Source organism: Monodon monoceros, unplaced genomic scaffold (assembly GCF_005190385.1).
Source record: "Monodon monoceros isolate NGI ecotype Baffin Bay Population unplaced genomic scaffold, NGI_Narwhal_1 Super_Scaffold_19, whole genome shotgun sequence".
NCBI lineage: Eukaryota > Metazoa > Chordata > Mammalia > Artiodactyla > Monodontidae > Monodon > Monodon monoceros.
This window is the reverse complement of record NW_021703775.1, coordinates 32,737,342-32,759,048: the sequence shown is the minus strand read 5'-3', so window position 1 is coordinate 32,759,048 and position 21,707 is coordinate 32,737,342. Positions and strand designations below refer to the sequence as shown.

At 40.8% G+C, this 21,707-nt stretch overlaps 1 protein-coding gene across 3 annotated transcripts in view; it reads left to right on the top strand.

Annotated features, from left to right (window-relative positions):
* MEIS1 (Meis homeobox 1) overlaps nucleotides 1–21,707 on the top strand; it is a 137,623-nt gene that overhangs the window by 15,060 nt on the left and 100,856 nt on the right. For all 3 annotated transcript variants that reach the window (XM_029231670.1, XM_029231669.1, XM_029231671.1), the window contains exon 7: nucleotides 13,668–13,779. In XM_029231670.1, coding sequence (XP_029087503.1) covers nucleotides 13,668–13,779 — 112 coding nt within the window. The remainder of the gene's footprint in view (nucleotides 1–13,667; nucleotides 13,780–21,707) is intronic.

Sequence of the window (21,707 nt, the reverse complement as noted above, 5' to 3'; positions counted from 1 at the left end):
TGGTTTTTTAAAAAAGCTTAAATGAAATTGTATTTTTCCGCAGAAAGGAAATGCTGTTACTGTTAATAAGTTTACTAAATAATACTTTTAAAATCACTGCAACTTTTTGAGTTTAACAAGTTTAAGCAACATTTTATAGTCTTCTTTTTTTTCCTTCATTTTGACACAATATCAAGTCTTAACTTTTACAATGGATTTAAACATACATGATTCTGACTCATTTAGAAGATAGCAGTAAGTAAATAATTAACATTTTGCGCGATATTAGAATGATTCCTTGACAACATATGCTAACTTAGAATTAATTGTTATCGTGAATTTCCATTTCTATAGATGTTTCCTCACATTTTACAACACAACATGATCGCCTGCTCATTATTCATTAGCTGTAAATGTCTGGGTTGTTGGTTGTTATTTAGCAAGACAGAGCCATAGCTGTTTCTTTTTCATATCACTTTTTCCCCACTGACTGGCAGGCCTCCTATGCCTGAGATTTGAACTTGAACTAGTTTGCTAGGTCTCCTTTCCCTATTTGAGTACCTTGTGGGTTATTACCCACATGTGGGTTTATTTTCCTGAGAAGATGAAAAATGGTCCTCACTTTAGAACAGGAATGAATAGAAACCAAAGTCATCAAATATTCCCAAACTGTGCTTTACAATTAGGTGAAAAACTGAAAACTGTTATTCTTGCTTGCTTTCCCCGGGGCTGTGAATACTTGATGTAAAGGTTCATATCAGCCTCTTCGTGCTCTTCCTCTTAAGGCCTAAATGTTTGTTTTCAGTGACTGGATTCTTAACTGATAGTCCATATTGGGTCCCAGACTTCCATGATTTGCATTTTATTCTGCATTTGCATTCACATTATGTCCCATAGAAACTCTTTAAAGTCAAGTGTGTTTATGACTATTATGAAACTCTGGAAAATGAAGTTTATAATGAAACTGACATAGTCATCAAAAGGACAATGAAGGGAGCAATTTGATGTAAACCCAGAGTTTTCTTACTCGGTCCCAGTTTGTAAAAAGGCTTATCTCTGTTCTTTTAAAAACATTAGAAGCTGAATGAATAAGAATTTCTTTGACAATAAAACTCCTCTTAATAGCTCCATAACTATTTGGATGTGTTCTCGAATGTTAACTTAATTTGACAGACAAGCTATAATTAACTGTGACCTATAGTGTTTTCTGTAATTCAGAGACTATTCCTTAGCGATCTGAAAACTTAATTTCATACTAAATGGTGTACAATGTCTGCGGGTCTAAAGGCCTACTTCCACTATTTTTAAGAAGTGGAAATAGTTTGTGTGTCTTCTGGGCTTCAAAAAGGGAGATACTTCGGGGGTGGGGAACTAACAATTTTTACTGCATGAAGTCCCAGCAAACTACCTAGTGCACATGGGTTCTTTTCGAATTTTTTTTTTTCGTAGCCTTCCTTTCTATTCAGTGCAATGTTAAAATTGTTCACACAAAGGGAAAAAAAATCCACTGTGTGTTTCATGGGACAAAAACTCGTACATGACATTTTAAGTCTAGGTATTTCATTGATCATAAAAAGCAGTAGTGTACAGAGAGAGCTAAGAATTGCAGCAAATAGGTAAAACCCTATTAGCTATGATGCTACAATCACAACAGAAACTTTAGCAGTGAAATTAAATTGGGCATTTTGCATTTAGTTGGAATATTTACTTGAAAGTTCCCACCAGATCTGGGGTTCTTTTAACATCCCCTCCCCACCCCAGCTTAAGAATATTTTAGCGTTAAAAACTTGGTGATAACTCACCATTGGACATTACTTTTATTTGAAATTTTTCATTCATAAGAGACTTCATCTCCTGAGTAAGCACCCTGCCCTTCACTCTTGAACAGTTCAGATAAACGTATTATTTATTTACAGTCTATTGTATACATTATTTATGGGAAATATGCTAACTCTACAGAGCATATGGAATTTATCTTTGCGAGATATGGGTCGCATCTCTGCCAAGAGTGGCATAGCCCTGAGTAGATAATAAGACTGCCCTCAGTGTACAGATAAACATCATCTCTTATAGAGTCAGTACGTGTTAGCATTTCATAATAACAGACGCAAATGCATTTTTCCACTTTCATTTTAATTGTTTCTTGGCTCTAGCTTCTGCCAAAGAGAATCCGGAATTTCACATTTTGAATTGATCTGGGTGATGAATATATCTGAGGGGGAAAATAAGATATTGAGTAGCAGAATCATTTAACCCCTTCATTTCTTTCAGCATGCTTCCCTGTCCCTTCCTTAAGGTGTTTACAATTTTCTGAAGAATCTCGTCCATGACATTTTTAACACTGGTTGTATATTTGGTGGCTTGGCCTATTGTTTCACCTTATTGGGATGCTTTATAAGCTGTATTCAAAACAAAAACACCAAGAAAAATATCAGGCTCATTGTGCCCTGCACTTCCTTGCACAAAATAATAGAGACGTGTAGACCGCGCTTGTTCTATGCACATCAAGTGTATTGTTGGTGCTCAAGTATTTTTTATTCTAATAATTATTCAAAGCCAGGAACAATCTGCATCTGAGTGAGCATAAACATTTTTATTCTGGAATTTGAGATTTGCAGCAACTCAATTTTATTTTCCAAATTACCCTGCCATTTCAATTAGGTGCATTGTTCTTCTCTCTACTGTTTCGACATTCTAAAGGTTTGCTTGCCACCTAAGAGAGAGCATTGCCTGAGTATTTAATATTTATTGAGGGAATGTAAAGAACATGCCAATAGAAAAAGAGGAGAATAAAACATTAACAAATCAATTATGGGGCTTTTCTTCACTTGTAGTCTACTTCTAATACTCCAAATACTCTATAACTGTTAAAATAATGCAAAGAGCCTCAAGAATAATAGCCCTGGGTGTGGAGGAAGAATGGCATTCTGATTAACTGGAATTCCTTAAAAAGTGCACCAGTGGTACAGCTCAACCTCCTGCTTCTGGAATTCACAGTTGCTTTAGTTGATCTCTCAGTTAAAGGCCTTGAACTACAGAGAACTTAGCCAATCCGGGAACCAGAAGCACAAATTAAATTTCAAGATGCTTTGAGAAAGGCCTCTCTAATGATTTTACCGAGATAAATAATGAAGAAAAGGGAACAATCTACTCCCCACCTCCAAATTTCACACTGTGAGAGGGCTTGAAAATTCAAAAATCCTTGAGGAATGATGATACTTAGAAAATAAAATTTGATTGAAAATATAAAAACTGGCAGCACTTCTAAAACACACACACACACGCAGCGGAAAATTAGAAAATACCCTGTTGCTAATTGTTAGTGGAAATCAGTGGTAAATGTAAGTTTCCGCTATTCTTTTATCCAAAGCGTAATGCCGTAAGGTAGTAGAATAAAACATGACTGCATCTTGGCTGAATTCTTGTTTCCTTCTTGTGTCAAAGTTGTGGATTTTCTGGTCTGAGAGTTTAGAAGTAGAAGAGAGAAGATTTCAGAAACACTTGAAAGACAGCGATGAAGGGCATTGGTGGTAATTTCGAGTTACACAAACTTTCAGGCTGGCGGTATCCCAAAAAAGTATATACACAATACAGGCTGTGCTGTGAGGGGGTAAGTCACTTCACCTCCCCAAGCCTCAGTTTTATCATCTGTAACATGGGGATAAAGAACCCACTTTACTGATCTACATAAGAACTAAGTAAGAATGTACTTAAAGCATTTAAAACAGTAAACCCTAAACAGAACCTTACATCATATTTCATCTTCTTACCTGTGCAGTCTGCCCAGCCTTCAACAACATGAATCTGATTTGGGGAGAGGAGATTGGGTGGTTGTTAATGGGGTGTGGTTTTATAGGCCATTATATAATCATAGAGTTTGAGCAAAATACTGTCTTAATTCCTTTTAGGAGGGGTGGCTATTATTCTGATTTCATCATAGTGTGAGAGGGGACTGGCCACTCAGATGTGTGGCCAAGATAGGACAGTGAATCACTACAGATTTGTTTTTAGGTTCAACTTCAAGTAACAGTTATGTGCAGACCTTGTGCTGAGTACTTTTTTCCCACATTTCTGAGTGCAAATGCTTCCTGGCTGAGGTCCAGTTGCTAACAAGATCTCAGTATCTACTTGTGCTCAGGATACAATGTTTTTGGCCTTATCGGATGTTCTTTTTGCTAGGATCGTTGCCTAGAAAATTTGTGGTTTGAAGTTGTTATATATAGGACACTTTTGAGTTTATTTTATCTTAATTTGTTTGCAGAATGAGGCGCACTGAATACTGAGTTACAAATGTAAAATAAAACATTGGGAAGCAGGCAGTCTTATGAAAGGAACTTTATAACACCAGGTATGCTGGCATGTAATTTACAGATTCTTCTGCCACTCCTATATAGCAGTGATAGAAAATCAGCTAAATTTCAGCGGAAAGTTCTCAGCAGATAAATGAAGAGTAAGGTTTGAATTACTTAGGTACAAATATTTGGAAATACAGAGGTGGCAGTTGGATTTGAGGTTTTTTGTTTTGTTTTTTTTAAACATTTAACTGTGAAATTATAGTTCACAGGTACAATTTCAGGAGTAAAGGCATATAGAGTCAATATAGGAGTTTATTTTTATTAATACTATACCAGCCATAATACAATAGCATAGGAAAGAAAAGGTTATTAAAACGTAAATTACGTACTTTTACTAAGATTCCGAGTGTAATGAGGCTTTCACTTCTCTTTTGTTCTCCACAACAAACTGCTTAGTAGAATTTGAACATTCAGAGCACTTGAACCATCTTTAGTTCTGCATCTACTTTGCAGTTTTGAGATTTGGGTAAAATTGGTGTCACCTCTTGGTAGCAGTTTCCCTTTGGGTGTAATTTTCCTTTTTCTTTGTAATTGTCTGAATGTCCCTCCCCCATGTACGAATCTATATCCTCTTCTGAGACCACAGTGGGGTCACTAAGAGATGGTGTTGGCATTGATTCTCAATGTCGAAAAATTGGGCAAAATGTATCAGTGCTGTGTGGATTTCATAAGGAAAGCATTTCGAATATTTTGGGTGGTGTTTTATATCTGTCGTCATTTTCCTTCGCATTGTCAATTCATGTATAATTTCCTGGATGAATTATTTCAACTCTGCAGGTTAGTAATGACCCGAGAGTGTCAGAGTTGTGACCTAAAAGATATTGGGCTGTGGGAAAGTAGGATTTTAAGGAGCTTTCGGGGAGTGACCCATCGTGCTGGGCCTGAGCTTCCTAAGCTCACTGCCCTCCCTGCTGCCTTGAGTATTGGGAGAATGGGGCATGGATATTTGCAGGAGAGTAGGTAAAATAGTTAAGGACTAGGAGATTTAAAAAGTGTATCTGACTGCCTCGCTGCTTTAGATTCCATCACAATGTAATTAAAAACACTAAAATCTGTTCTCTCCACGTTCTTGGTTCTTTTGCCCTATTCCTCATGCATGTGATGGGTGCATGGCACTGTGTATACATGAAAGTGCACTTGCGTGTCCCCCCATGTCTGAACCAGAGGCTTTGGTGATTCCTGGAGCTCAGACAATCACCTGATACAAAACTTTTCATTTAAAGATGAAATTACTCCTTGGAGAATTTTCACCAAAGGCAAAAAAGCACAAAAATTCTTCTCCTCCTCTCTACACGCCCCATTACACAGAGATAGAGGATTTAATGTTTGAAAAATTAACGTTCTTGTAGGTTTCATTTGTGGGACGTGAGAGCTGGGAAATATAGAACTCAATGTAACAGATGCTGTCTCTGCCTCCACAAACTGCCCACTCCTCCTATCATGCAATCGTGTGTGTGTGTGTGTGTGTGTGTGTGTAAATGTATATACATATATATATGTATACATATTTAAAGCAATACATCAGAGTTGCTAAGGTTTTAGAACTCTACCTTATTTGATGCTGAGTTAGACACACTTATGCTGTGCGTCAAGATATCGGCTGGCGCCAAGGTCGTGAGCAGCATAGTTAAGGGATAATTGAATAGTCCTTGAAGTGCATTTCTAGATGAGAAGTCCACAGTGGCAAATATGGTGGGGCTGGACCTGTGAGAAGAGGAAGGGTGGTGTCTTGGGGAGAGCCGCAGATCCTGAGAGGGGATGCTGGATTCCCATTGTCTCACCACGAATTTACCATCTGCCCGGAGTCACCAGAATTACCCTCAGGCCTCTATTAAGCGGGGAGAGGGGGTGGGTAATAAGCGCATTTTATCGCAGCATTAAAAGGGGGCCCAACAAGAACCCTGGCAGGCCGGCAGACTTGGCCAAGGCAGGTGGTAGAGGCGGGGACGGGGAAGGAAATGAGAAAAAGGAGAAGTGTGTGAGGGAGATAACCTTTGAAAGAGTGTGTCTCCCTGGCACGTGAAGGCCACCACTAAGGACCGCCCCAGAGCCCGACAGAAATCTCCCGAACTTTATCATCTTGCAGCAGGACCGAGGGTGGACTTAGAAAAGGTTTTGCCTCCAGACCATTCCCGAACACGTTTCAACGTGGCCCTGATCCGCGGTATGTGTGCAGGCTGCGGTCTTAATCTGTGAGCTTCTGGCGTTTAAAAACATACACAATCTTAAAAGGGAAGGGGGCAGTTTTACCGTGTTAAAACAAAGCATCCTGCTTAAACTTGTCCTGGTTAAATGAATTTTGCTTAATGATTTCCAGGGATGTTTTTGGAAATCCGTATAAAGAATTTTACATTTTCTTGGAATTACCTGAATTTGCAGCTAGATAGTAGGTTTTGAGAGGAGCAGACTTTACTAGAGCAGGTTTCGCTAGAGCAGGACTCTAGCAAATTGAAGGCGCGATTTGGCAGCTGAGTGTGTAGAGAGCTTTCTGGTATGTTTTGGTTATCAAGCAGATGCCAGTGGGAGCCACCAAGATCTTCAAACAGGAGTTTGAGCACAGCGGACTTTAGATACTCACAAATAAAAAATGCTCAGGATCCCCAGTTTCTCAGCTTCATGTACACACAGGTAACCTGTACTCCTTTTCATAGGAGGACCTGGACCCCTTTGGTCCTTACTGCTCCGTGTTTGGGTCTTTCTGGTGCCTTTTCTTCAGATGGCACCATTGGTTGAGAGACACATTGAAGAATCATACCTACTGAAGTTATGTGCCTTTAAGGATCCTGAGAGACACTGTTTAGACGGAGGTGAGAAGTCTAGGGAGGGGGCCTAATTAGATGTGGCTATGCTGGCGGTGTGGCATGGCGGCATTCGGTGAGCCCGTCGCCTCTGCCTCGTGGACCAGTGCAGGTATGTGTGTGCACATGTGCGTGTGGATGTGTGCAGATGTCGGGGTGAGAGCACGTGTACACGCACACTGGTGGACTCCCCTGGTCTGGAGGGACTGGATTGTTCACTTTTAGAAGCGAGCCAGCTCTTTCAGGCCACTAGAGATCATTTACTAAAGAGGCCCCGGTGGTTTGAAAAAGTAAGTGTACTGCCCCAAAGAGAAAGCCTATTGATAGGTGCAGACTGAACTTCAGATTTTGAACACTGTGATCGTTTCATCAATTTCTACATAGCTGCTAGCTGACCTCTTCAGAATCAAGATCCCGAGACTCTCATTTATCCACCTTTTTTAAGTGGGACTGGTAGGGTAGAAATTTTGAAGGAAAAAAACCTCACTATTTGCGCCTGAAAAAAAACAAAAAATGATTCTGGCATCATACCGATGTGATGAAAAACCAAGTGCAATAAAACGTCAAAGTGCTTCATAGACTGTAAAGTGATTTATAAATATTAGGTATCAAATGAAACTCGATGAGGTGGGGAGGAGCAAAGCACCTGTAAAATCATGTTATTTGAAGGTGAAAATAAGATCAGTTTGCATCCCCTGAGCACACACCAGCTGGGAGATAGCCCAAGGCATAGCGAGCTGTACACGAAGCCAGCTCGGGTTAACCATTCTTTCCAGAAGGTCCATAAACTGAATACACCTGTATGTAGATATTTCAGGGTTGACTAGGTCAACGTACGTTGTTCCATTAGTGTTGTTACTTTATTATTGTCGCATTAAAAGCTATGGTAGGTGCCACTTGCTGCACGCCTAGAAATTGATGTATGCTGTGTCTGCAGAGGAGTATTTTCTTAATCCTCATTTATGGATTAGGATGTTAAGGTTATGGAGGTTGTGACTTGTCTTCAGACCATGTAAGTGGTCCAGGATGAGTCTGGCTTCAAATTTACTTTCTTTTGCCTGTGTTTTCTTGCAACAAAATATTATTATATTATATTTTTATAGTGGTGTACATTTGTGTGAATGCAAGTATGGCAGGTGTTTTTTAATTGTGCAAGTCTTTTTTAAATGTTTTATGATGTTTAATATAGGGGATCACAGTATCAGGTGACAATAGACATCCTGTATAAATCACTTGTTATTCATGTATGTGTTCCAGAACATATTTGCGTCTAATGTGTCTACTGGCATTTTCCTGGGATGGAGGGCATTGGGATGAAGAAGATATAGTCCAAGACTTCAGAACATTTATAGTGTAGAATTATAGACAGGCTCAACAGGTCATCACAAAACAATATGAGAGTGAAATGAGAGAGGTGTGCAAGAGGTACTCTAAGTGCTCGGGGAGGGGAGCCTCACTCATCGTGGGGGAAGGTTGTGCGTGTATCAGGGAAGGCTTTCTGGGGTGGTGATATCTGAACTGTGTAGGAGGTAATCAGGGGCCAGGTACAGCAGCGCAGGGCATTCCAGGCAGGGGAGAAGGATGAGGGCCCAGAGGGAGAAGTTGAACATATCTGCCAGAAATCACATGCTGAGCCCAAGGAACAAGGAGAGGAATGGTCCCCAGAGGGTAGACTATGAAGGGCTTTGTGTGCCAGGTTAAGGACCCAAAAATGTATTCTGTAGGCAGTAGGGAGCAATTCATTTATTCAACAAACATTTCCTGAGTGGCACTGTGCTTGATACGCAGGATGCAATGGTGAACAAAACAGACAGACACCAGTTCCTATCCTCGTGGAGCTTATATTCCAGTGAAACTGAACTCTTTTTAAGCTGGGGAGTGATTTGGCTTGAACTCTTTAGTGCTGTGAGGGCTTTAACAAGAACAGTAATCACTAAGGTGAAACATGAGAGAAAGGGGTAAGACTTGATGACTGATTGGATGGGAAGTTTGTGTGAGAGAGCGAGAGAGAAAGGTGTCATGCATGGTTCTCACAGATGGTTTATACTAGGGGTCCCCAAGCCCTGGGTCACATAGCAGGAGGTCAGCAGTGGGTGAGCGAGTGAAGCTTCCTCTGCCGCTCACCATTGCTCACATTACCCCCTGAACCATCCCACCACCACCACGTCCGTGGAAGAATTGTCTTCCACGAAACCGGTCCCTGGTACCAAAAAGGTCGGGGACCAATGGTTTATACCATGGGTGGATGGGTTTATACCCACTAGGATCAAGAACAAATAGGAATAAGTCGGGGGTTTGGTGGGGAGATGAAGAGTTTAACTTTGGACTTGTTGAATCCTTCGTATGGAGTTGGCCTCACAGGCAGTTGGGCATACAAGTCTAAAGCCCAAAGAAGAGGTCCAGAGACACAAATTTCAGAGCATATGGGTGACACCTCAAATCACAGTGGTGAAAAGAATCATCTTGAGGAAAATGTGGAAAGTGATACGAGGACTTAAAGGATGTCCAAAATTAAGGCATAAATGGAAAAAGGATTCAGGAAGGGAAGAAGAAAAAAAGTCACCAATGGATGGCTTTATTCAGGAGGAAGGATAGGTTGGAAAGTTGCAGTTTGTCTGTTATGTTGGTGGAACGGTCACAAAGCATTGATTGAGGCCTAAGCATGCGCTATATACTGTGCTGAGCCAGGAAAGAACAAGATGGGGACGATTCTCCTCCCTCGCCCTGGAGGAGCCTGTAGTCAAGGGTGTCATTGCTTCTATTTCACTACCAGATACCAGTACAATTGCCTTATCAATAAAATATACCACTTGATGAATTTTAGCCTATCATTATTTTTTTTAAAAACCCTTATTTTCGAACATTCTTGAGTAGTGGTAGAGGAATGGGAGTGTCGAGTGTTCAGGCTGTTGAAGAGAGAAAAAAATGGGGAGAATCACAGACTCGCTTCAAATATTTAAAATGACTGCCTTTTGGGGGCCCCAGAACTAGACAAACTGTAAGTGGAAATTAAAGGGAAATTAAATTGGTTTCCATATTATGTGATATATTTATCCATTGACTAAGGACTTTCTGATGGAGCAAAGCCCCTAGCTGGCTGCCTCCATTTATGACATTTGAAATGATGTCCGGAGGATCGTTGGCTTTCAATGTCAAGTTAGAATGCAGACTCCATGATCTTTAAGGTCTTTCTAGCCCTGGTTTTTCCATCTAGCCCTGTGAACATCTCCTAGAGAAATGGTTCTCAAACTTTCAAAGAATCACATACTCCTTTGAGAATCCGGGGAAAAGTTATGGACACTATCCCCAGGAGGGAAAAATGCAAGTATGTACATAACACAATTATTGTTAATGCAAGATCCCCAGCTGAGGTCTTCTATAGGAGGTCCATGGACTTCAGGTTAGGACCTCTTGTCTTAATGGATTTCTAATAGATGAAAACATAGACTTTGCTTACTCTGAAATTACGTACATTGAAGAAAAGGGCTCTTTGGGACTTAATTTAGAACCATGACTGAGGTTTGCTGTACATCTAAGGCAATGCATCATTGATTTCATTCTGTCAGCCTTACTTTACAAGTGGCCCCAAGCAACTCACAACTTCACAGATATATGTCCATAATCAAATGCACATATTTTATTTAAAAAATAATAACGGTGTTGTTTGGTGTAACTGCATATAGTCAGAGAGATATGTTATCGTAACTGAGATTCTCTGGTAGGTGGATTTGGGGGGAGTTCTTTCTGATTAGAGCTGTCTTACATATTTGTACTAGAAGAGTTCATGAGCTATTTCTGATACTTAGACTTTAATCACGCTTAATGAGCTGAACTAAGCATAATTCTTGTTCTGTTTTGGTAACCTTGTGGATTTCTCCTAACGCTCAGTTTTGTATGACTACAGTGTTCTTGAAATGCTAATACCCCAAATGCTAATTCAAGGGAGGACCACAAAAGTTAGATTTCATTTCAGAGAAGTGCATTCAGTATCACAGGCCTTTCTGGAAGAGCAAGGCTGTGAGAAGAATGATATTAGGTGGAAAAGATTGGCTCCTACCTTTGGCGAGCAAACAAATTTAAACATATAGGTTGCACAACATTTGGATAAACTGAGGTGGAATCCAACATTTCTTGCATGAATGCCTGTATAATGTGGCGATAGCTGTGAGAAAAGAGGAGCCCGGCATCTAAGACCCAACACAATGAAAATGCAATGAATCGGAATGCCTCACAGATCATAGCGGAATCAGAATTTCCAGCAAGGAAAATCTTTTCATGGTGAATTAAGTGGTGGATGAAGAAAAATGGTGATGAAAAAAGGTAGGCACAGATCACAAACACTGGGCTCAGGGCTCAGGGCTGAAGATTTAAGAACCTTAGCTAAAGCTATGCAGAATAGAATGTGGAAAATTGAATTTACTAAACAATTAAGCATTGAATTAATCTACATCCTGCACAGTAGAAAAGTGGGGGAGGGAGCAGGGCAGAGCTGAATAAATCAGTGGAGCTCATTAAAAGATAGTGAATATATCAGGTCTGTTGTAGCATAAAGGAGGACAGTTTCCTGTGTAACATGGAACCAATCTTTGGTTCGAAGTCACCTTTCTGGAGTCCCAGTCTTAATCAGATTAACAGACATGCTTCTGATGAGGTTAGTCTGTTGCTCTGTATTTCAGCTTGTTATCGCTAGCTTTTCTATTAATTACAAGTCAGATCACCAGTCCACAATAGTAGTGAGGGACAGCATAAATAAAATGAGAGTGCCCAGGAGATGTCACTCGCAGGATCTCATGCATCCTGAAACTCCCACGGGTTCCTGCAGCCTCCCACATGCCTTGCCGGTCTTTTGTTCAATTACAGTTAATGCAATAGTTTGCCATTTTCTCCTTCTAATTATATTTTCAAGTGGGGTTTGTAGCACATAGAAAAACATCCTTTTACATGTCGAGGCACCGGGGTTTTGTGCCTGGCATTGTCTGTCCCCTGGGTGCTGTACCATTCTTTCTGCAGAGCTCTGAATAAACAAGTCCCCCTTTTAGAGCTGCAGTTGTACAAACTGAAAATTTATGCATTAACTGTTTGCATTCTGAGCATGTGTTACAGATTGCGTCTTACAGCATTCTTTTGGCATGCTGCAGAATGCGTGTTTGTCAGAAGCACTTCTTTCACAGCTCACATATCTTTCAATCACAGAATCAGCGGATCAATTAGCACTGCTTTTGAGAATATGCATAAATGGTTGAATCAAACACACAAGTGGCGCGTATCTTTCTGTGACTTTATTTCATTTTTGGGGCTGCGGTAATCGTTTGGCCAAGATTACAGAGCAGGTGGCAGGCAAACATCCTTTTCAGGAACAGTGAACCTCTTCCTTTGATTCTTATATAGCACGACTCTTAGATGGGATCTTTACTTTTCTCTCCCTGGGTGTCTGAAACATTTTCATCTACTCAGTTCTTCTTATCTTCTCTGGGATATGGAAATACTTTTCAAGAAATAAGCAAAGAGTCTTTGGTTTTGCTAGGCATATTTAAAATGTTGGGAGGGTCAGTAACTTCACTACTGCACAGTCAGGAACCATGACATTCAATGACCGAAATGATGTAGACATATTTTACATACAAGGTCATCGTGCTGTCCCGCTGGTAATCTTGAAGACAAATATCCCTTCCTGGCCAAGAATCAGCTTTCTACTCTGCATCATCCCTACTGTGCAGGATGACCAGTGACTCATAAGGCTGTTTCTGAAAGCTAGCACTAAAAGCTAATTAAAATCTTTTCTGGTGATAAAGGGAGATTTGGGAGAAGAGTCGCCATGATTGTCTTTCCCAAGAATTTAATTTACAGCCAGTTTTTTCCTATCTGAATGATACTTTCAAATACACCCAGTGATAAGAAGCAACATCTGTTTTCCCTTCAATAGTACAAGAAGGCTCGGCATGGGGCTGAGTGTACACAATCCACGTGAATCTATTGTTATTCTCATTTCTTTTTGTCCCTGTGCCTGGTCCATTTGCCATGTACCATCCGGCAAACAGCTGACACATCCTAGCTATTATGGACCCCGGCCTAATTGTGAGGTCTTAAAAGCTCTGCCATGTTTGCCTTCTGGGATGAATCAGAAGCCTTTACACACCGCGGTGTTACAGACCACCACTCTCATTTTGCACTTTCAGAGTAGCAGACTATTGTACCAGAGGGTTGCTTGACATTAAAAATACAGTCAGAATGAAGAGGCAGCGGTGTCCCCCTCCCCCCTTCTTTGCCGGGAATGTTTTTGTTTTCCTCAGTAATAAAGCATGCAATTACTTACAGAATAACTATTGGTAGACATTATTTTAGCTTCGAAGCGGAAATTGGCAAATTTTAGATGCACCAGTGGAGCTCTGAGCTGGCACCATTAGTGTAGGGGGACGGGAAAGATGACGTGGTTGTCCATTCCAGCCCTCCACCACTTTGACACTGTGCGAGGGGACCCTACCGGGACCGTGTTAACAGACCACTCTATTCAGATATCTGCTTTGTGCCCTCACAGCCCTCTTGGAACAGAGATCACGATGACACGGCATCTACCCGCTCAGGAGGAACCCCGGGCCCTTCCAGCGGGGGCCACACATCACACAGTGGGGATAACAGCAGTGAGCAAGGTAGGAGAGCTGTTCTTGTTCTCTTGCTACTTGTGTCATTTTTCAGGGTTGAAAAATTAGAAATGTCTGGTGAGGGACTCTTTATACAGGTTTTCCTAGAACTCTTTATTACAGCTTTTCCTATAAATCCCGTGTAATATGAGAACCGGCTCATCTTATTTTATTCCTCTCGACCCCCTTCTTCTTTCTCTGCCAGACCAGCTGCCTAGCTGCCTGTCACCTGGCCACCTCCATAAAACAGGGTCAGTGAATGGACTGAGAGCAGAGAAGTAGATGAGACATTCGAATGTGTGGAAATAGTATGCCACTAATACCCTGCTCTACAAATAAAAAAGTGTTATTACTACTTACCCTTAGAGGCTTTTCAAGAGATCATGAAGAAACACCCACTAGGATTCCAACTGAACAATGTCTTAAGATGCCTAGAAGGCAGTGGGCCTTTTAGAAACCCATGCCGGGCTTCCCTCTTCACTGGGTTGAAGCCATTTTTCTGGACTTACTTATTTGAATCTCTTAAGTGCTTGGCTTCGTGGCAAAGTCAGACTAAAGGGAATTAGGATGAAATGGCAAGAATCCAGATCAATTTCATTTGTGTGGTTCTTGGAATGCACACACCTGTATGTGCATTTGGGTGTCCATGGATGTGCATGCCTGACTGTAACAGGTAGCAGATAACGTTTAAACAGAAAGCTAAGCTTCAGCAGTAAGGTGAATGAGGATTTAGATGTCTTGTACTGCTTCTGATGAGAACTACTGCAGGGTATTTTGTGTTCAATTCATGCAACCGAAGATAGTATTCTCTCTCTGAATATAAAAAGACGGCTTTATTGAAGTTGACTGAGCCCGCAGTAGGTACATACTTTAAAATCCGGTTTTATGATCATGTTTCCCTGGAGTGCTGTTTCCCAACAAAAGAATTGTGTTTTCTAACCGACCTGGGCTCTACCAATTAAAATTGCAAAGTCTACGATGAATTGAACACGATTAATTTGACAACAGAAACAGAAAAGTTGTTTTTTGGCGGGAGGGGTGGCAGATGTATGCTATTTGGACTGGGAATAACTTCTACACATAGAATTTTAAGCGTTTGAGATATTTTATTGCTCAGAGAAAAGTTGCTGATTTCATCGCAACTGTAAGTCTAGCAAAAATGGAGCCTGGAAGAGTAAACTGGTTCAGAGCTGAGGCAGAAACTGGTAACCTCTGACCTCTGCCTTTTACTGGAAAACGATATGCAGCATAAATCCACGGGGCCTACTTCCTTTCAAGTGTGCGTATGTCTATGTTATGGTGTTGCTGTTCACAGCACTATAGCTAAGATGAGGTCAGCATTTCCATATGAAGCCCTACTTTCAGAATTCAGCTTGCACCAAGGGTTTTCAGAAGGGTGTAAATGGACTCTCGATTCTTTTTCCTGTACTCCAGAGTTGCTACATGGGGTCGTAGCCTAGTGTTTTGTTTGTTCGTTTGTTTTTCTTTTTCACGTCTTGCTTTTTAAGGCTACCGTCAGGAGGGTCGTTTGGCTGCTACTTTGAAGGCTTGTAAACTGCTGAAATGCATTTGTTTAAAATGGAAACATGAGTTTTCTTAAACATCATCTGATAAAAGGACTTTCAGAGGGCAAATGCCCCACCCCAGTTCTTCCCCTCTGACCTGTGGGAACAAGGAATCAGGAATTTCTCAGGTTCCTTTCTCCTTCAACACGTGTTCTCTAAAGGCCAATTTAATAGTGAATGTGACTGTAAGCCGTATACCCTTCACATTACCAGAGTTTTCCACTTACATCGTTCCTCTTTCTGTTTTTTCATATAAGACCACCACCTCGTTTTTCTTTTTTAAAGCATTTTCATATACGTAGTCTCGTTGGAATGACCTCAGTTGAACCTGCCCAGAACAACTCTGGTGGCAGATAAAACAGGTCTAGCCCCATTTGACAGAGGAGGGACAGAAGCTGTGGATGAGCTGAGCGATTTGTTGAAGCCCTGGTGCAGCATCAGGCCTAAAATTTCAGGCCTGCCCCTCCCCGCCCCCGGCCCGCCCCTCCCCGCACTGCCCTCTCCTGGGCAGTGCGATTTATTCCCTGCTAAACGCGGAATGATGCCTGGAAGTGTTGCTGTAACAACTTCGGTGCATTTCCATGCCAACCACAACGCTTCTCAACTCTCTTTTTCATCCCTGGGACCTGTGGAGCTGGGTCTTTGTGCAGCCTTCGGATTAGCTGTGCATAGTGGCTTTTCCGTGTTCTCCTGTCTGCCTTTTCTGGCAGGCATGGATGTGTAAGCCGTGCCAGCAATTGGCCTGTAGTGCATGTCCTAAATAGTTATTTACACAGTTTGAGTCCATTTTAGTCAACTGGGTAAATAACAGCCCTCTTCAAAAGATTTATAAATCCATAAATATGTCTTTATACATACCCAATAGACAGAAATAACTCAATCTGTCAAGAACATATCCAAAGAGGTGTTTCCCTCACAGATGGGAGTAATACATATTTTAAAACTTTCTCTGCTGTATTATTTGTACCGCATTTCTTTTCTCCTCATTCCTTTTCAATGTTTGCCACTTCATTATGGCACCCAGGGTACAAAAAAAAGAAATCCCCTAGGCTTTGGTCCTCTGTTAAATAACCTTGTCTGTGGTACAAGGTGGGCATGTAACAGGCTCTGTCCTGTTCTTCTGGACTTTCAAAGTAAAGCAAAGAAAATCGGTCATCCAGGAAGTTTGTAATGTTCTGACAGATTTCAAAATACAGTAACAGTTCCTAGTTAGAGTTCCAGCAATTTGGGGGATTTTTGAGCGTCTGACGATTTGCCAAATGAGTGGCTCTTGGGCTTGATAGAGTAGTTTGAGTCCACATTTTTTACCTAAGCATACAAAAGTAAAGTACAAAATCCAGCCCTGGGCATTCTGAAGAGCATATATGTGAAGCATGTAATCAGAAAATGTGAAAGATATTATTATTATTCAGGGATTTGATGTTTATTCATGATTTACAGAATATATCTCTCCCCCAACTCAAATTATTTATCATGGCAACTCTTCTTAATGGCATCTATGTTCATTTCATATGAACACTTGTGGCCCCCAGCAGGAAATGGATTCTTTAATAGCAAAGCGCCTTTAAATGGGCATTTAAAAGGAAGGCCTAACATCTGTGTTTGGTTGGGGATTCTGCTGCTGCGGCTGGGACATTGATTTTGTCTACTTTTTAACTTCCTCAAAGCACTTCCAAAGATATGAGATTGGATTCTTATTTTCTCACTGTCAATGATTTGCTATTTTCCCATTTCAGAAGAGAGAAAAGTAAAGCTCAGAAATATTGAAGTGAGTCACCGTGAGAGTCACCTCCGGATCTTGGTCTCTTGCCTTTGTAACTACTTTAGGATGGGGTGTTTTCAGGACCCCCCAAGCAGAGTCTCATAAGATGAGGTGCACATTGACAGATACTGTTCTCTTTCATGTGTCTTCTTTTATCCTACTGTGTGTGGCTGCCCTACTGACCATAATCAGGGTCTATTGTAGGAAGCGTGTAGTCTGGACAGGGAGAACACCAAGCAAATCTGGTGCCTTTCCCCACCGGATTGTACTCCTCCCCAGGAGGGCTGCCACGGACACTGTATAACCCATGAGCAGCCTTAGCTGTGCTTGACCACATTTTGAGTTTGGGCACGTCTCTGTTTTGGGTTGAAAGTCAAGAGAGACGAATACATGATAGTAATAAAATAATAAAATAACGTATTACGGGGCTGTCAGTCAGTGTAGGTATTTCATCCGTCACTTTGTAGAGGAGGTCATGGAGGTTCAGAGAGGCTGAGAGACTTACCCAAAGTCACATACTGGTTGGTGGTACAGTAGAGACTTGAACCCGTACCGTCTGACTCCAAAGCCCAAGCTTCTATTTGATGTGATACTGGAGTGTGACTAAGAATGGGAAACAGATCATTCGAGGGCCGTTCTTTCTGTTACCGATTCAGGGACTCTTCCCCCAGTGTCTGCACTGGGCCTGGCACTCCGCTCTGTAACAGTGACAGAGCTGTGAATAAAACAGAATCAGCATTAGCCTCAAGGGGGTTCTACTCTGCCGGGGACTGAGAATCCAGTTTTGTGTGCTGACAGAATGATGATCGAGCTATTTACAGAGAAGCAGGATGATTGATATGATTCATTTGTATTATGTATTAAGAGCCTCTACCATTTCACTCATTCTGAAATTTATTGAATTGAGAAGAGGAGCCTACAAAACAAGTGAAGACATTTCTCTTGCAGAACGTTTCCCACTTCAAGCTCATCTCGTTTTCCTCTTTTGTGAGGATAAAGAAAGTCTTATTTCTACATAGAAATTTGATGTGAAGCATTTCAGCCCTAAAGGACTTGACTTGGTCTCTAGAACTTCTAAAACGCACTTATGAACTTCCTTGGGGGCCAGGACTCAGATCAACAATAGTATCTTTGCTCCCACTAAAAAAAAAAAAAAAAAAAAAAAAAACACCAGCATGTTTCTGTAAAGAGGAACAATTGAAAAGCATTGCTATTTCTTTATAATAAAATGTTATCAGTAGCGGCCAGTGCCTCCCACTGTCCGTCCCCTCCCCTCCACACCAGCTTTTGTAGGAGTTCAGGCAACCTATAGGCAGAAGGCAATTCCATTTATTATTGAAGGGAATCTCGAGGCGGTCGTTTCAGACCTGTGAGGCCAGCAGGCAGAGCTGGGTGAGAGGGAGTGGGGGTGTGAGGCAGGGAGAGGGATGTAGGGAAGGGCCGCATTTTGTTCCAGATGACTAAGCAACGATTTATATACCCACTCGTCCTTTTACATGAAGAAGAAAAGTAATAACAGCCCAAACCCAGGCATTTGAAACAGTCAGCTGTCTGATGAATAATGGGATAGGTGGGAAGGAGCTCTCTGATTGGATGTCTTAATGAGCAATTTCGCACAGAGTTTGGGCTGCTGTTCCCCTTGACCTTTGCCCTTTATTGACCAAACTGACACTTCATTTTTCACATACTTCCAATTATGTCTCGGCTTAAGTGTTGCCCTCCCTCCTTTATTTCTTTCCTATGGACAACTTGAGAGTAGTTGAGGCCACGGAAGATATTTTAATTTGAAAAACTACCGTAACAACTCAGGTTTAGGATACAAACTGTAATCCACAGTTTTTCGGATGAAGACACAAAGTGAATACTGCTTGTTTTGAAACAGTTTTCTGTCTTTCTTTTTTTTTTTAATCTCAACTTATTTTAAAAACAAAATGTTTATAGTAACCTAAGAACCCTGAAAAGGAAGAAAAATGTTTAAAAAGTAGGGTTTTGTTTTTTTTTTTCCTTTCATCTGTCTGTTGGTCAGAGTGACTTGAATGATTTTAGATCTGTTCACACTTACCTCTTAAGCCTTGTTCTTCTCCGGGAACTTCTTATATTTCAATGGCACTAGAATGCATATTGAAAAATATGCTTTGGTGAGAAGAGAAAAGGAAAATATAATTGTGACCACAGGCCTTAGCCCTTGGGCCACTGCAGCCCCGTGTGGTACTTGAGTTACATTTAATGTTGTATTCAAATTAAAGTGTGGTCTTTGCTTGCAGTGGCAGGCAGAATAGGAAAATGATTTCCTGGTGGGAAAAGTCAGGTGTAAAAAAGAAAGGGGAAGTCATTACACGCTGCAAATCCATGTTATCCAAAGGTCCATATTATTAACTTATCAAACATGTTGAATTAGATGTATGGACAGAGAATTGTTTTCCCAAGAACACCCCATACTCTAGTCACCTTACCTTTTATTGACTCATTAAATGTGAGTAACCGTTTTCTGTTCTCCATTTGCTTGACTTCTAGCATCATGAAAGCAGATCATCTTAAAACAAAGAAAAATAACTTCATCATCTAAAAGTCATGTTTATTTAGGGGCATGAACTTGGCCATGAGTGTTTTCACAAAAAGTGCGTCTTCTCACTATTAGGCTACATCGGTAGTAAACCTGGTCATTGCTTTTCATCTTAAACAACTGAAAAATTCATTTGAAATTATTTACTCCCAAATAGATTTCCCTCTAACACAGAAGTATTTGTCTCAAGTAGATGAAGTGTTACCTACTTTATTATGTAGCCCTCTGGCATATCCATCGCATATTTTTACTATAATATGGTAATAAAAGAATGTAAAAGGCAGACAAAGGTTCTATCTTTTTCTGTAAGGTGACCTCTGTTACCAAGTAACTGCTTTACTTATGAGCTTATTAAAAACTCAAAAAATGAGCTTTTCATACTTCACGGGCATTGATGTGAAAATGAGCTGTCCTGTGAGTAGTTTTCTTGATCATTTTTAGAACAATTGATTAGCCAAAGAGCTCTGTCATTAGTTGACATTGACTGATAGCAATTTGTCACGAGCTCTGAAGGTCAGCTAGACAGTTGGAGTTTCAGCCTGCTTTTGATTGACCTTTACAGAGTCCATCCTCATGTGACTGGGTTTGAATGGGTCTGACCCTCGATTGGAAAAGGCAGGGTATTAGTCAGCAGGATCATTTCGTATATTTTCTGTTGATTGCTCATTTTTATTTATGTGTGAACTCAAGGTCTGGATAGCTTATCATATTTTGTACTCTAGTTTCTGAAACTTAAGAGGTGTGATATTTGTTAAGTATGGCCTTAAAACCACAATTCTGTTTTCCCTCTGCTTTGCAATGTTACGGTGGACTTGGTATGTGATGTAGACTTTGCTGCCGACACTTGCCGTTGTCACCGGTGCAGATACTGGGGTTTTGTTGCCTGTGATGGATTGGAATTTTGTTCTTGTTGTGATTGTTTCTTAAGAGATACCAACTCCAGCGTGGCTTGTAGGACTTCTGAAATTATACACCAGTTCTCTGACTTTCCTAGAATTAATGACATCGGTCTCTCAAGAATCCCGTGATAGTTTAAAAAATGAGTGGTAAAGAATTCTATGAATAATGATGTTATGTCAGTTCATCAGGAAGTCCTACAGCCAGAAGGTATGAAAACTTTTTAGAGAGGTATATTCTCTTCAGTTTCACTCAGTCTGCTGTAAATTAGAGAAAGCTTTTCTGGCTATAACAACATTGGCCTTTCACTGAGAGTGGGATATATTTTCTATTGTAGTGGACCTGGAAGTTAATGATTCATAATGCTTAGTTCTTTCTTTCCAAGACCGTTAAGTATTTTTCAAAAGCACATCTCGTGTAGAAGAATATATTCCACACTCGTATTAATAACATGCATTTTACTGCCTTATGTAAATAATAAAAACGGTGACCTGAGCTTTAAAAACCCAGATCCTACTGTGTAATTATTTAATTCAGTTTCCAAATAAGGCCTTTTTTTCTCTTATTCTCTCTCACCTCCCCTTCTTCTCTTGATTCTGCATTGGGTTTTAAACTATAAGCAATAACTTGTTTTTCAGGTCCATCCTCCTAGGCATTCCAGGGCCACCGCACAGCTGAAACATGTGTTTCAGTTTCTACCCAAGAAAATAAACCAGGAGACAATCCATTGTCCCCAGTGGTGGATTCTTCACAGGGTGTCATTCTTGGCAAGGCAGAAGTGAGGAAGTTAATTTCAGGGAAGCATCCATTTAATACAGCCCAAGGAGATAAAAAGAGTTTAGAATTATAAGCACTTCTGCAGATGAGCCAAAATATGATCACAAGTTGTACTTAAGGAGGGAAATATACATTTATGCCTTCTAGTCAAGTCATCAAAAATGGATTAAGCACTGACTGTGTGGAAGGTGTGCTGTGTGAGGCTATAAAAATGAGTAGGTCATAGTAGTTGCCCTCAGGAAGCTCGTGTGTGCTCCCAAGAGCATCAAGCACATGCAAGTGAAATATTTGCTAAATGCTGAATATTCTTAGGGAGCTGTGAGTGTGTTTATTTCACAACACATCAGTGACCCAGACACAGTGAACTCTGTGG